The sequence below is a fragment of the Bos grunniens genome, chromosome 24 (genome assembly GCF_055505025.1).
Source record: "Bos grunniens cultivar Pamir isolate PY7600 chromosome 24, Bosgru_T2T1.0, whole genome shotgun sequence".
Classification (NCBI taxonomy): domain Eukaryota; kingdom Metazoa; phylum Chordata; class Mammalia; order Artiodactyla; family Bovidae; genus Bos; species Bos grunniens.
This window is the reverse complement of record NC_141188.1, coordinates 39405449-39422343: the sequence shown is the minus strand read 5'-3', so window position 1 is coordinate 39422343 and position 16895 is coordinate 39405449. Positions and strand designations below refer to the sequence as shown.

The 16895-nt window shown below is 43.0% G+C and overlaps 1 protein-coding gene across 14 annotated transcripts in view; it reads left to right on the top strand.

Moving 5' to 3' along the window:
- DLGAP1 (DLG associated protein 1) overlaps window positions 1-16895 on the top strand; it is a 793561-nt gene that overhangs the window by 556046 nt on the left and 220620 nt on the right. For 10 of the 14 annotated variants that reach the window (XM_086373120.1, XM_086373122.1, XM_086373121.1 and 7 more), the window contains one exon: window positions 7998-8212. In XM_086373120.1, coding sequence (XP_086229246.1) covers window positions 7998-8212 — 215 coding nt within the window. Of the gene's footprint in view, window positions 1-387; window positions 502-7997; window positions 8213-16895 lie in introns of all 14 variants that reach the window. The other 4 variants (XM_086373130.1, XM_086373131.1, XM_086373132.1 and 1 more) reach the window with 1 other exon arrangement.

The following is a 16895-nucleotide window of genomic DNA, read 5'->3' as shown; positions in this document are numbered from 1 at the left end:
TGTGGCAGCCTGTATGGGATAAAGAGTTTGGGGGAGAATGGATACATGTGTATGTATGGCTGAGTGCCTTTGCTGTCCACCTGAAACTGTCACAACACCGTTAATGGGCTATTCCCCAATACAAAATAAAAAGTTTAAAAAAAAAAGAATTTTACCCAGGGGAAAAAAAGAGGTAGGTATTTACTCCTGTCCTTAAAAGGTAATTTTTTAGGCAATCTGGAAGCAAACTAAGTTTTACACCAGCTTCGGGCTGCAAGGGGAGTTGGAAAGGGCGGTTGCCAGGGAAATCTGCTTGCAAAACACCAATCAGGCCTTGGGATCTACACATTGTGTAATTGTAATTTTCCTATTCTTGCTCTTTTTTTTTCCTGCTTTTGCTCTGAGAAGAGCAAGCTAAAAAGGCTACAGGGACATTTATGCCAAGTCGCATTTGTCAAGTTGAAAGCTGTGTGGAGCAGGAAGGCAGTTCTCCCAGCTGCAAAGAAGATGCAAAGGAGCAGAGTGAGTAGGGAATCTGAGAGCTCACTAAAAGTGCTTAGAAGGCCAGTGCATCCCAGCCATTTCCGTACAGAGTACAGAGCAAGGCTGGACCCTGAAACCCAGGGCGAAGTCTTCTTACAAATGCTGAAAAGCTACCGGAGTGCTTGGAGGCCCCCATAACACCCTTGAGAGTGTGGCCGTCCTGGAGGTGTTCTGATTCCCCGAAATGTGGCCATCATGCAGGTGTTCTGGTTCCCCGAAAAAATTGATAACAATCATTGGTAAGGGCACCACAAAATGGTGAAGAAGCAACGCTGCTTTATCTCATAATTATGTTCCACGCTTATTATTTTATTATTATTTTAAAACTTTTATCTGTGCTAGCCAGTTAGGGATTAGATAATATGTATGCTTATTTTTTTAAGATTTTTTTCTTGATGTAAACCATTTTTTGAAGTCTTAATTGAATTTTTTTACCATTGAATTTTTTAGCTTCTACCTTTTGGCCACAAGGCATGTGGGAGCTTAGCTCCCAGTGCAGGGATCAAACCCACTCCCCCCGCTCCGAAAGGTGAAGTCCCAACCACTGGACCACCAGGGAAGTCCCTGTATGCTTATTTTAATAGTCACTTTTTTTTTTTTTGTACATTTTTGGAAAAGCACAGAGCGTGGGAGCACGAACTCCATTTTTTTAAGTTTATTTGTTCACGCACTCAATCAACATGCCTTCCTCAGAGGCGGTGTGATACACTCAAAGCTTTGGCATCAGAGAGATGCAGATTCCTATTTTGATGATGACCTTGGGCAGGTCAGTCCAGCTTTTTGAGTCTCAGTTTTGCAGCAGTAAGGTGGAAATGGGAGCGTCTGTTTCATAGGACAGCTAGAGGGATTAAAATAGAGTCACAAGGTATCAGCTCCAGCCCTTTGAGATTACGCTAAAATGCAAGATTATTCCATAAATATCAGGTCCTCAGCTCTCCTTTCCTAAGTACAGGCTCTTCTCATGTTTACCTTTCCTCATCAGGCTCAGGAAAGGTCAAACAGGTCGACCCCCCTCAGCCATAGCCACATGCCCTTATTTGACTCTTTAATTGAAATGCACAATTGTTGAAGAAATCAACAACCGCTAAAGGGTAGCCTTGCAACGATAAGCCTATTATTGACACCCACCATTTTAATCACAGCTCTTTCTTGCTATATCGTCTTTATTTCTACCTAATGAACCAAATGACAGAGTTATCTATTCCAGCTTCTTTGGTCCCTAATGAAATAGAAACTTGCTTTAAATTCACCTCTGTCTTAGGTTTATGCGTTTTCCTCCCCATTCTCTACAGTCCAGAACTGCTCACAGAATGGCCCCAGCTTCCCCTGGTATATTTCAGGATACATGCTCTATTTCAGCTGTCCCGGCTTTCTAAGTGTCTGCATTCCTTTTGTGGCTCTCAGATTTCCCCAAATCTCACGCATTTCCATCACCCCAAACCGCACCATCCAACTTCCCATCCTGAGATAATCCACTCTCGAGGAGTCACTCGCACATGGCTTCATCTCCCAGCCATCGTCTTCCAGCCCATCGCTGGCACAGAATGTCTGACTCTGTCTACATTGAGTTAGACTCTATGACAGCAGCTCAGCCAAACCCCATGCACATTGGAAGGGCCTATTAAAGTAAGCCTTTCCATGTCTACAATAGTATTTCTTATAGCTTTAATTTCAAGGCATGTAATTCTTTGTTTATGATTTTTTTTTTCCTCCAGAGAGAGTTTAAAACTCTCGGGAGTTGTTGTCTTATCTGAAATGTGTTCTTCAGATGATCATAAAATGACAGTTGGGGGCTTTCCAGGTGGCTCAGTGGTAAAGAATCGCAGGAGATGTGGGTTCGATCCCTGGGTCAGGAAGATCCCCTAGAGGAGAAAATGGCAACCCCTTCCAGTATTCTTGCCTGGAAAATCCCACGGACAGAGGAGCCTGGTGGGCTACAGTCCATGGGGCCACAGAGAGTCAGACATGACTGAAGCACACAGGCGCACAGAATGACAACTGTTCCTCCCAAAGCAGCCAAGATCTAAATATAGAGGGGAAAAAAAAAATCTCTGGACTGTGTACAGCAGACCCCTCCTTGGGCACGGTGTCTCTCTGAATGAACTACAACCCCTCTGGACTTCAGTTTCTTTATTTCATAAACTGAGATTATAATACTTACTCTCCTTATCCTTCAAGGCTTATAATGTCATGAGTTATAATGTTCAAAGTTAAAATGGTCATGAGACTGTGTAAACTTATGTTGTTTTGCAAAAGCATGACATAAATGAATGCTAATTGTTATTAATCTGATCACTATGAAATATGAATATTACATCCTATCATCACTAACTCAGAATATACCCATTCTTATTCTTATTTTGTACATATTCTTTAAAGGGCTATTGGATTGCTGTCTGAGCTCCATGTTTTTTCACATTTTAGAATCTTTGATATTGGAATGTATCATGTAATCTATAGAGTGTCAGTTTAACTGGTGGTATTTCTTTCTTTCTTAGTGATACAGAAAATATTGAGGAGCTTGCACTGGTATCTTGGATTCAGTAAACCTGGGCATTTGGAGCTTAGGGGAAAGTGGAGGAAGGGTAAAAGTGGAAGTACCTTGTCTATTCAGAATGGAGATTCTATTAACCAAGGGGGGATGAGATAACCACTACCCCCAAAAAAAAAAATCAGCCAAGAGTTTGAGACATTCAGAAAGAAGAAATTACAAAAAAAAAAAAGAAAGAAGAAATTACCTTGAATGATACCACTTTGTGGGAGGAGATTTTCTAAGGACCTCTAGGTTATTATACTTTAGCTCACAGGTCTCCTGGAACTAGTAACACACTATTTCAACTGAGTTTTGGGAAGCCTAAAAAAAAAATTGGCAGTGTCACAGGAATGGTCCACTTCCAAAGATCTTAGAAGAGAGATAAATATGTTTTTGAGATGGTAGGCCAATTTAGGAGAGATAATTTTTACTATAGAACATATATATATAATACAATAATATGTTATATAATTTTCATATATGTGAGATTTTAAAAATAATTTTCTCTTGTTGCATTATGAAGGCCCATCATTCAGTGCCCATGACACTATTTCAACCTAGAAAGCATCTTTATTCTGTACTTAGAGGATGACAGCAGCTAGGTATGGTCATTCCTTGTCAGAGATAGGTCCTCTGTCCTCCTGAACCATGACATGTGGTTTAAGGTATAGTCTGGCTATCTCTAAAACAGAAAAATTGCACTAATCCTCATTTTGTTCTCTCAAAAATAAAGTTCTCCATTGCAGTTTTGTGCTTAAACATTTGCATTTAAAAACAAATAATCCTCCTTCTCTCTAACCCATAACTATTGTTAAACTCTTAACTTTTATCAGGAGAAGGGCATGGCAACCCACTCCAGAATTCTTGCCTGGAGAATCCCATGGACGAGGAACCTGGTGGGCTATAGTGCATGGGGTCGCAAAGAGTCGGACATGATGGAAGCAACTTAGCATGCATGCATGCACCACTTATTGCAATTTCTTTTAACATTTGCTGGATCTAACTGCCCCGCCAAGCTCGTGCAGGCAATCAGGACGTCTGGCTTGCCTGTCATCAACACGTGTCCAGGCCACTCCTGTGTCTTCTTCAGTTTCCCTTTGTTATTAATACAAAGACTTCCATTTTGTACACCATGAGGACCAGTAATAGGAAGACCTTCTCAGACAGCTGCAAAGTTAGTTTTTTTTCCGTGGATTTACCTGAAGCTTTTCTCTCCGTGCAAGTGACGCGGAAGGACACAGCAGCCTTGACTAGATCACAATGTAGCTGAAGCACCCCATAGTTCATGCTCTGGGCCCCCGGACAAACTAGTGTGTAACCAACCACTGCCTCTCTTTTGCCTCTGAGTTTAAGAGACTCATAATAAAAGCAGTGGCTCAACTGTAGCAACTTTACAGGCCCTGATTGTTCAGCAACAGTATTTCTCTTCTCCAAAGTCTTGATGTTCAGATTTCCTTACATTTTTCCTGGAGCTAGTTTCTATATTAGTTTACATGTATTGTAATAATTGTAAAATTGTAATAACTTACTGTAGGTTTTCTCTCAGTGTATGAATAATGTATTGATTTTTTAAATCCATCCCATGCAGATCACTTCCATAAACTTCTTTAGGTGTTCTCATTTGAAAAATATGTTTAATTGAAATATATACATATTAAATACTTCCCAGCTGGTTCTCTTAGCAACAATTGTAGCCTGTTTCTAGTATAAGACCAAGTTTCTACTATAAACCAATTTTGGGAAAAAAACCACCTAAAGAAAAATTTGCCATGTTTTGTTTCATAAGCAATATGAGCTAATGAGGTGTCATTGGTCTCTAACATATTTCAGGGAGCCATGCTTACAAGCTGTGCATCAGTGCTGAGAAACTGCAAGTGTCGGCTGCGTCCTCTATGACCCTCAGCTGTACCAACTTAATTTATAAAATGTAATTACTGAGCCAACAATGAGGTACTGAATATGATCATATCTCTGCAGTGACTCACCTGCCAATGGAAGGAAAACAAGACTGTTCTCAACGTTTATAATTTCCCTAAGAAGCCTCCCTGTTGCCATGGTGATGTTGATGCTTTTTAGCTCAAAAAAGCAAGAACTCTACATTGTTACTACCATAATTGATAAATGGCAAATGGATCAGGCATGATGGATGATGAAGGTGTCATGGGACTATAGTTGTTCAGTTCTGTAGGTACCATGAGATCAGAGACAGAAAGACAGCGTCAGATACAGTCTTGGCGAGACATAGGAGCTGTCGGGCTGGAACGCTTCCCCTTTGTAGCTGAGATTTTGGGCAAGTTACCTAACCTCATTTTCCTCATTTGTAAAATGGGGATAATAGTCGTAATACCCTTAGTTGTGTGGATCAAATGAGTTAACACTTCTAAAGCATTTAGAATAGAGCCTGCACACAGGACGCATGACTTGAGTTTGTTAAAAGAAGCTGCATAACAAAGCTTAACCAAACTTCGCTGGTAGTTCTCAGCATTAGAACCTACAAATCACTGTTTTCAGGTCCAGGAATGGTAGCATGTCTTCAGTCTGATGTTTCTAGATATTGCAAGCTTTCAAAACAGTTAAATGTACGAGTTAAGGAGGAAAGAACAGTGCTTTTTTCCCAGTGGAATGTCTATTCTCAGTTCCTAGAAACTATGACTTAGAAATCTATGTCTACTCTGTACATACATGTCATTGTAGACAATTTCATTAACACATTGTAGACAATTTTACTAATTTTAATAACACAAAATTATTAACACAACTTTATTAGATTTAAAATCCATGTTATTAATCATAAATTTTAGATTAAGTAAACTCTGATCTTTGAATTAAACCAAAAATGCTTTGAATTCCAGTGCTGCCATTTCTTAGCTGTGTGTTCTCGGGCAGATTTCTTAAGTCCTCTGAGCTTCTGCTTCCCATTTGAGAAATTCAAAAAAATAGAGTTTTTGTGTTGATGAGATAAGATCCTATAAGCAAACTGCATAGCATACTTAAATGTTAATAATGAAACACGGCATTATTTAACGGATAATCAGTAAATATTGGGTTGGCTAATAAGTTCATTTGTTAAGATGTTATGGAAAACACCAGATGAACTTTTGGCCAATCCGGCAGTTAGCATGAAAATATTAAATACTTTTTTACCTTCTCATTGCCAACGTAGCCACTTCTAGGAGCCCTTCCTGGATCCTCCTTCTCCATCACCATTATATAACTCCCGTTTGCAGTGTCTCCTTAGCTCATACTCCATTTACGGGGCCACATCTGAGGCTTGGTAACACATTGACTTGGAACTGTTCCCAAACTTTTGTCTGCTTTGTCTTATCTCCATTATCAGCATGTTGAGGGCAAGAGGCAGCCTCCTTGTTTTCTGGTCTCTTTTAATCAAGCCCTGTGCCCTGTTCTGTGCACAGTTCATAGGTTGTTCATTATATCTTAATGGATAAAAAGAGTAGCCATTGTTACATACTTTTTTATTTAACAAATGGAGGAGGAATGAGATCCTAGTGTGGATCCACACTGAACTGTGCTGTGTTGTGCTTAGTCACTCAATCGTGTCCGACTCTTTGCAACTCCCTGGACTGTAGCCCGCCAGGCTCCTCTGTCCATGGAATTCTCCAGGCAAGAATACTGGAGTGGGTAGCCATTCCCTTCTCCAGGGGATCTTCCCGAACCCAGGAATCAATCACAAGTCTCCTGCATTGCAGGTGGATTCTTTTACCCATCTGATCTACCAGGGAAGCCCTAAGAACTAAAAATAAGGTCAGAAACAAGCCTTTCTGGCATAGGATGGTGCCCTGATGAACTCAAAGGAAATGATTGCTTTGGGTGGGCCAAAAAGTTCATTCGGTTTTAAGTAAAAATAAAAAGACATATTTTTCATTTTCACCCAGAACTTTATTGAACAACATATTCACTAACTGAAGAAACTCTTCTGGCCAACCCAATAGAAAGACAAATGAGCCATGTACTGAGAACATTATCTTGTGGGTTCCTCACAATTAGGGACTTGGAGCAGGATCCAACAAAGCAAGAGGAAAAGAACAGCTAAGTAGTGGCTAAATCGGGTAAGTAGGGTAACCAGAAGGCCAGAAGGGGAAAAACTCTTTAAGAGGTGGTATGTGTGTGGGTATGTGGGTGTGTGGGTGTGTGTGTGTGTGTGTGTGTGTGTGTAGAGGCCAAGAAAAATTAAAATTAAGAAAATGCCATGAAGCTATCATGAGGAGACCATTGGAAACCTTCAAAAAGTGTGTCAAGCAACCTATAGAGGCTAAATCCAAATTAAGAGGATTCAGAAAGAATCGGTGATTGGGAAGTGAACATAGCTGGTGTAGACCAGTGGTTTGGGAGGAAGCAAGATTGGATACAAGATGCTAGAGTTGGAAGACGCAGGAAAGATGTCAACAAAACAGAAACATTCTTGAATTTCCAATGACAAATGAAAACAAATCATTGAAAAGCTCAAATAAAACCACTCTCTAGTGGCATCTGTATATGCCTATTATTTTCAGCATGAGAAGACTGAGAAGTGAATCTGATGGCTCTAATTTTCCCTAGTACACAGGTTCTTTCAAAGATTGAGACATGTATTTGCATGTATTGAAAATATTTGCAGACTAATTATGGTAAAATATTATTGTTGAAAGTTAATGTCTAAAGTTTTCAATAATTACTGGCATTACCCATATTCAAGGTCAGGAAAGAAAAGAAGAAGATAAACGATTTTTTAATATTTATGTGTATTTATTTATTTGGCTGCACTGGGTCTTAGTTGTGGCATGGAGGATCTGTAGCTGTGGCATGTGGGATCTAGCTCCCTGACCAGGGATCAAACCCAGGCCCCCTACCTTTGGGAGCAAGCAGCCTTAGCCACTGTACCACCAGGGAAGCCCCGAAGGTAGACTTTTATACAGAATGAACTCTCTGTTTTGTATGTGCATAGGTCCCTCAGGATGAATGGACAGGGTACACCCCTAGAGGTAAAGATGATGAAATCCCCTGCCGAAGAATGCGGAGCGGCAGCTACATCAAGGCCATGGGAGATGAAGACAGCGGTGACTCGGACACCAGCCCCAAGCCTTCTCCCAAAGTGGCTGCACGAAGGGAAAGCTATCTCAAGGCGACTCAGCCATCCCTCACAGAACTCACCACTCTCAAGTAAGTGTTTCCAATACTCTACTTCCAGTACCCCACTTCCTTGTTTTATCCCTTATGATCCAATCGTACAACTTCTAGAGTAAGTGTGGCAAACAACATCCCACAGGTGGAGCAGCATGGTATATTGAATAGTCTATTGGTGCTGACCTTGGGTCTGACATACATCCCAGTGCCTTCAAAGACATGGCATCCAGGTGTGTTTTGCATAAAGCATAAGCTGAACCACCAACCTCCAAAAAGAGTTTACAACAATCCAGAATGGCTTCTAAAGAGAATTAGGAGTTCTCATCAAGGAGGGTGTCTGTGTATTCCCACTCTTGGTTGGTTGTTTAGCCATCAAATCTGCAGGGCAATGCTTCCTTAAAAAACTCTTGAATTTTTCAGACGACTGAGTGATAAAATAGTGCAGATCAATGGTCCCTAGTGGTTTATCTGTATTGTTTAAAGTAAATGCTGAGTTCCTTCTGAGGCCACTGGGAGAATCAAATGACAGATACTGAAAACACTTGGTAAACTGTTGTACACAATTATCTTGTAAAAATAAAAAAGGCTTGAAAACAAATGAATATATTCCTAGTGATCAGGATGGATGATCAAATATACTTCCTATTCATTGGTTCCTTTGGGCTCACAGATAAGTTTGAAAGCATGCGAAGCAGTTAACACGACCATTGAAGAGAACACTTCTCCAGTTCTGAAGGGAATAGCTAGCTAGTGCTGGTTTGTTACAGCCACTCCCCTCCTCCCCACAGAACTAGGAAGAAGGGATTCCCCAGATGAACAGAGGGAAATACGTTCATGTTCAGGGTGGATGACAGTATGAAGCATGGCTGCATTGGTATTTTTAACCCGCTAATATGTACCTGCCAGACCGAGTTCCCAGCCTCCAGGTGGGCTAGTGATGCTCGGTGGAATTCAGAAGGAACAGGGAGCTTTCAGAGAACCGTGGCTTCAGAGGCAAGGCTTGAAGCGGGAGGGTGAAGAGTCTAAGCCAGCATAGATGCAGCCAAAGGGGTTGGGGGGGCAGGTGTGAGATGACAATTCAACTCAACAACTACAGGTAAAGCGACTCCAGGAAGCTACTGATTGAGGCACTGTAGAATAGAGGGATTGTGTATTGGTGAGGTAGCACTTCTTACACCTCCTTGGAGTTGTGACAAAGGCTTCACAGTCATCTTTATTTTATATTTGGTCATGCTGCACGGCACGTGGGATCTTAATTTCCCAGCCAGGAATGGAACCCGTGCCTCCTATAGTGCATGCTCAGAGCTTAGGAAAGTCCCCACAATCATTTTACCTAACATTTGAACCCCCTTGGACATGGTGTACAGAGAAAATAGGAAAGTGTGTGAGAAGGTTATAATGACCTTAAGAAAGGTTTCAACAGAGTGCTGCCAGAGTTCTTGGGAAGAAGAAATAACAGCCAACAGGGAGAGGTTAAATTTGAGAGGAAGACTGAAAATAATGGAAACTTTCTTCTACTCTTCTCCACCATTAGATTGTAAGTTCTATCCTACTAGAAACCCTGACTACTGATACATCCCAATGCTTAGCACATAGTAGGTGGCCAGCAATCATAATAATGATGTAATAATGATGTAATAACTAACGAATATGAATGCACTTCCCAGGTGGCGCTAGTGGTAAAGAATCCACCTGCCAATGCAGGAGACAAAAGAGACACAAATTGGATCAGTGGGTTGGGAAGATCCCCTGGAGTAGGAAATGGCACCCCACTGCAGTATGCTTGCCTGGAAAATTCCATGGACAGAGGAGCCTACAGTCCACGGGGCCACAATGAGTTGGACATGACTGAACAACTGAGTGTGTCCGCGTGCGCGTGCACACACACACACACACACAGCTAACGTGAAAGGGGCACTGATCATTGCGAGGCACTGTTCTAAGTGTTTCACATATGCTGTCTTTTCCAATCTTCACAATTACTCTTGAGGTAGGATATATAACCATCCATGTAAAACCGACAACAAAATTGAGACACAGAACAGTTAGATAACTTTCCCACAGTAGCCCTCTAGAAGCGACAGAGCTGTGGTTTTGAATCCAGATCATCTCACCTCAGAGCCTGTGCTCCTGAGCAACATGCTGTCGTAAGTCTTTTTTGAATGAACAGATGCAAAAGGAGATGGCATTCCTGGGGTATATTGTGAGGAATGGCTTCTGCTGCTGCTGCTAACTCGCTTCAGTTGTGTCCGACTCTGTGCGACCCCATAGACGGCAGCCCACTAGGCTCCTCTGTCCCTGGGATTCTCTAGGCAAGAACACTGGAGTGGATTGCCATTTCTTTCTCCAATGCATGAAAGTGAAAAGTGAAAGTGAAGTCGCTAAGTCGTGCCCAACTCTTAGCAACCCCATGGACTGCAGCCCACCAGGCTTCTCCGTCCATGGGATTTTCCAGGCAAGAGTACTGGAGTGGGGTGCCATTGCCTTCTCTGGGGGAATGGCTTCACGGTACCATTATTTTTACTGTTCACCATGTATACCCAGCTCTCCTTTTCTGGGCACGTGGCAATGTTGCACTTCTCTGCCTCTTTGAAATCAGTGTGGTCGTGTACATGGCTTTAGCGATGAAATTTGAACAGAAGTGCTGTGTATCACTTCCAGGAAGTGTGGCCCTACTCCCTGGGTCCACTTTTCTGATTCAAGGACCTTAGGAGCACCGATTGACCCTTCTGTCTTTCTGGGTATCTGAGTGAATGCAATGGACAGAGCCTCCTGCCAGCTCATGGTATGGACAAAAGAAACAGGTCCAAGAAATGAAGTTGTGAGCAAGAAGTAAACTTGGGCGATTTGCGATTGTTTATCAACAGAGCCAAACTTGGCCTATCCTAACTTATAAGTAAATTGGTACTAGGAATGGGGTACTCATGTAACAACAAAATAAACTAAAACATATGACTGATTATAGGATTTGGTAGCAGGAAGCAAGGTAATTATCAGAGGCTGGTACATACTGATCCATGTTATGCAGTGGTGAGTCATTTGGTAAATTGTTTTCTAGAACGTGGAAGGTGGATGAGGTAACAAATGAACTCTAACTCTAGGGAAAGTTGTTGCAAAACATATTGTTAACAGAATGTGTCAGTTGCTCTTGGCAGCCTTCAACAGTGTTCCATGCTTTTAAATAGACTCGGAAAAGAATTGGTTATGATACAAGTAGTAATGAAAGAGAATAAGAAGAGTCTAGACATTTGTGGGTCTGGAAAATCCCATGGACTGAGGAGCCTGGTAGGCTGCAGTCCCTGGGGTCGCTGAGTCAGACACGACTGAGCGACTTCACTTTCACTTTTCACTTTCATGCATTGGAGGAGGAAATGGCAACCCACTCCAGTGTTCTTGCCTGGAGGATCCCAGGGACGGAGGAGCCTGGCGGGCTGCTATCTATGGGGTCACACAGAGTCGGACACGACTGAAGTGAATTAGCAGCAGCAGCAGACATTTGTGGACTTGTGTGACTGGAAGAAGCAATTGATCCCAATCCAGTTTTTAAAAGGTAAATCTGAGAAAGCACTTGAATGAAGAAAATAGGATGAAAACTACCCCGTGTGGCAATGTTCAAATCAAGAACATGGCCCCAGACTTCCCTGGTGGTCGAGTGGTTAAGAATCTGCCTGCCAATGCAAGGGACATGGGTCCAGGAAGATTCCACATTCTCTGGGGCGACTAAGCCCATGCATCACAACTACTGATCCCGAGTTCTTGAGCCCGTGCTCCACAAGAGAAGCCCCTGCAGTGAGAAGCCCACACACTGCATTTATTTAGAGAGTAACCCCCATGAACCACAACTCGAGAAAGCCCAGGTGCCGTGACGAAGACCCAGTTCAACGAAAAGTAAATAAATATATATTTTTTAAGTTAAAAATAAAAAAAGGACATGACTCCCTTCCTTCATTATTCATGCTTTGAGTGGAATCGGATGATTTAGAATGAGGATAAAATTAAGTAAATATTTTTAACTAGATGAAAATGCTTCAGAGAAGAGCAGTTGATAGGTTGGTAAGCTGAGAGTACATAAGATAGAGAGGCATGAGGGTAAGAAGGCAAACAAACAGGACAGCGATGGTCATTGCATCTCCAAGGGGTCTACGAGTACGATGCCTGCTACACGGAACTCACTGGAACCAGCAGGTAAGAAGTTGAGTGTGTGGCTTCCCTAGTAGTTCAGTGGTGAAGAATCCACCTGCCAGTGCAGGAGACAGAGTTTCTACCCCTGATATGGGAAGATCCCACATGCCACGGACAACTAAGCCTGTGCACCACAGCTACTGAGCCTACATGCCGCAGCTACTGAAGCCCGTGCCCTGCACCAGGAGAAGCCACCGCAATGAGAAGCCGCACACCACCACTAGGGAGCAGCCCCCGCTTGCTGCAACTAGAAAAAAAAAAAAAGCCCACGCAGCAGCAAAGACCCAGAACAGCCAAAAAATAAATTTTTTAAATTATTTTTTAAAAAAAAGAAGTTGACTGTGATGATCTTAAGAGGACCTACTTCCCAAAGAATCACAATGAAAAGACACAGTAAAGAGAGACGTCCTAAAATGTCTATTGGCTCCAAGGAGCCAATATTTCCTAATGTGTACTTTGGATGTGGTCATACAGAACAACAGAAATGGAGGACTCTCCCACGGAGCGGAACAACATGGACAAGGACCATGGGACCAGGGAAGTTGTTCCAGGGAGCGGAACCCAGGCTCCACAAAGCGGAAACCAGGACTCACATCAGCCAGAAAGAAAGTCAAAGTCACTCCATCATGTCCTACCCTGTGACCCCATGGACTATACAGTCCATGGAATTCTCTAGGCCAGAATACTCAAATGGGTAGCCATTCCCTTCTCCAGGGGATCTTCCCAACCCAAGGATCGAACCCAGGTCTCCCACATTGCAGGCAGACTCTTTACCAGCTAAGCCGAAAGGAAAGCCCAAGAATACTAGAGTGTGTAGCCTATCCCTTCTCCAGGGGATCTTCCCGACCCAAGAGTTGAACCGGGGTGTCCTGCATTGAAGGCAGATTCTTTACCAACTGAGCTATCAGGAAACATCAAACAATGCCTACTTAACTCTGAATCTCCTCAATCCTTTGGTCATTCGGTCCTTCTTCTCTTCACCCCAGGCCAAGCCTGAGTCAAGATACTCTCAAGGCCCTTCCTCTTTCAGCTGCACATCAGCCTGTTTGCACTTGCAGGTCAGAACTCACTTCACTGCAGCCTCTGGCACCTCCCTCAATCTGCTCTGCATTCTCCCAGTGTGCTTTGAGTGGCTCCTTTTCCTGGGCACCCAGTTGGATTTCCTTTTCTCCTCCATTTGGACCCACTGTCGTATCTTTTGCTCACCTCAGCAATCTTGGTGAAGTCCATTATTCCAATCAGCTCTTTATTCTTTCTGCTTTCAACTCTGGGCCTCACATCTTCGCTCTGACAGCTAGTTGATGTGTAACCATGGACGAGTTACTGAATCTTCCTAGGACAGAGATTCCTCATTTGTGAAATGGGGAAAGCCTCATGTATGGAGTTGCAGCGATAAAACAAAGCTAATGTGAGCCCTCGATCAGGCACTTAGAACCTAATTAAAATGGAAATCTCTCTCCTGTGTTTTACACTTTCCATTCCTTCTAAAAAGCATCTAAATTCCCTTTCATTCCTTCAGCTCCCTTAAAGATACATAGTTCCTTCCTCTCTGAGGCTGTGATCATCGCAGGGACAGTGCAGGATCCAAACTGCCTTTTCTAAAGAGCAGTTCTATAGCAAGAGACGAGGACAGGGTACAGACTACAAGACTCACACGCCCATCTCATTTGGAGGAGGGTATTCACACCCCAAATACAAACCTACTTTTTTTTCAAGCTGGGTGTGATGACAGGGGCTAAATATAATAGGCAATTTCTTGTACTGGTTTTGTCTATTTTTAGATGCTCATTGATGTTTATTGTGAGAGAAGGCAATGGCACCCCACTCCAGTACTCTTGCCTGGAAAATCCCATGGACGGAGGAGCCTGGTAGGCTGCAGTCCATGGGGTCACTAAGAGTCAGACACGACTGAGCAACTTCACTCTTACTGTAATAATGAAAAGTTGGAAACAACTTAAATACATACCAGCAGGGGAAGGCAATGGCAACCCACTCAAGTACTCTTACCTGGAAAATCCCATGGATGCAGGAGCCTGGTAGGCTGCAGTCCATGGGGTCGAGAAGAGTCAGACAGGACTGAGCGACTTCACTTTCACTTTTCACTTTCATGCATTGGAGAAGGAAATGGCAACCCACTCCAGTGTTCTTGCCTGGAGAATCCCAGGGACGGCAGAGCCTGGTGGGCTGCCATCTATGGGGTCGCACAGTCAGACACGACTGAAGCGACTTAGCAGCAGCAGGGGAAGGGATAAATAACTGTGGCAGATTCATAAAATGCGTTATCAAATGGTGCCAGAGGTGGGGCTGGTGGTAAAGAACCTGCCTGCCAGTGTAGGAGATATAAGAGACCTGGGTTCGATTCCTGGGTCAGGAACATCCTCTGAAGAAGGAAATGGCAACCCTCTGCAGTATTCTTGCCTGGGAAATCCCATGGACAGAGGAGCCTGGAGGGCTACAGCCCGTAGGACCACAAAGAGTCAGACACAACTGAAGCAACTCAGCACGCACATACACCAATATGGGTAAATGCCAAATGCAGAATGAAAGACATATACTTTCTAACAGTTAAAAGCACACAAAATAATACTAGCTACTATTTGTCTTTTAAACAAGCTTTGTTTTTTTCTTGAAGAAGGTTGGAAAGTATTTAAATAATTTGTCTATGAGTAAATGAAAGAGTTTCTGTTTTTAACTTTTTCCACTTCTTACTTTTTAGGGAGTTGCAGGTAGTTGATAGGATAGAAGACAAAATAAGACAGTGTCATGGTCAGGGAGAGATGGGAAAGTATCCTGAGTTTGTCGATGAGGATATAAACTCACAAGTTTGTAGTGTTAGGTGATACTAGGCTGTTCACCCTCCCATTGGGAGAAGCATGTGTTGTTATATGTTAGCTACTGCGGGAGAGGGATGTCAAAGCATTTGGGCAAAAGAGACAGCAAAGGAAAACAGAGGCATTTCCCTCCTCTTAGGACTAAGAAGGGAAGATGTACGTGGCTGTGTTCTTCAATATGGTTCACATCCATAGGTTAAAAAAAAAAATCGCCCTGCTCCCCTCTTCATGGCCTGTGCCCCTCCTTTTTCTGGGAAGAGGAGGAACACGAGGAGCTGCAGGTGGGCAGGACGGCGTGCAGAATGTGAACACACAGCTGAGGACAGTCTGGCCAGAGGGGAAAAGAGAGAAAGGAGACTTCTACAGAAGAGAAGCAGAATGAGAGACTCCAGCGAGAGGCTACAGTCTGGGGCTCCTGATGCAGAAGGGACTCATTTTAAGTCCCCAGAATTAAAGCTGTAGGAGAGCAGCCCCATTTGTCTCTTCTCATATGACTTTGTTACCAACACTACCTTCTTTTGTCGTTAAACTGTGAACTGCCAGTGCTTGGTGCTTCCTCATAACCATACATATACATTAGCGCTGAAAGTTTCCTCAAGACCAAGGAGATAAGGGACAGCACCTTGTGTGATGGCCAGTCACCGAGAGGTGCGGCTAAAGCTCTGTTCAGGAGGATTCTGAGGCCCAGAACCCTGTACTCATCTGGAGGGGAGCTGGGATCCATTGGCTCCATCTCCTGCAATGCCGGGTCAGAAAGATCCCCTGGAGAAGGGGAATGCAACCCTCTCCAGTATTCTTGCCTGGAGAATTCTATGGACAGAAGAACCTGGTGGGCTACAGTCTATGGGGTCGCAGAGTTGGACACGACTGAGCAACTAACACTAACACAACTGGGATCCATTAATGCTGGGATCCACTGATGCTGGGATCCACTGATGCTGTTTGCAAGGGCCTGGGGTGGGTCTGAGAGGGAGCCATCTAAGTGGACCCTCCAAGTTAAGAGCACAAGTCTCTCATTTAATTTGGGGATGGGGGTGGGGATGGGGCTCAGAGACATCAAACCATTGCCAAAAGCCACAGAGATATTTTTTTTTAAGTTTCAGGATTAGAACAAGAATTATGATTTCAAGGATTAATCATCCTGAAAATGAAAACTTATCTGCCCTCAAGGCATTTAGGATTGAAAATAAATCTTCCTGAAGTCTTCTGTTACTTTATCAATATTGCAGGAAGCTCTGGCAGGTCCTTTCCTGAGCCAGGCAAGCACAGACACCTGGGGCCCTTCTCACAGATTTTGGAAGAGTTTCAAAGTCTATATTATTAGAGACTGATTATTTTTCCAGGAGAAAATTTTTCTTAGTGCTTGGATGAAGGGATAAAGTACTACGAAGAGATTTTAAAGTGTTATTTGCTGAGGATTAATGGACATTAATTTGAATTTAACTTGAGAATCTTCTAAATGACAGCTCACTTACAGTAATTTTTTTAATGTTCTTCTTACAGTCTATTGAATAAAAGTCCAAGTGGGGATTTGGACATGGCTTTGACTAATCAGGGAGCAGACAGTTGTCTCCTTTCCAGAATAAATAGCATATTCTGGCCAATCCAACTAAAAGACTTAAATCCTTCATCAGAGCCAAGCTGAGGTGACCTGCTTGAGGGAATTCAGGCTGCCAAACCTGTGTCCTCCTTGCCTGAGATTTACT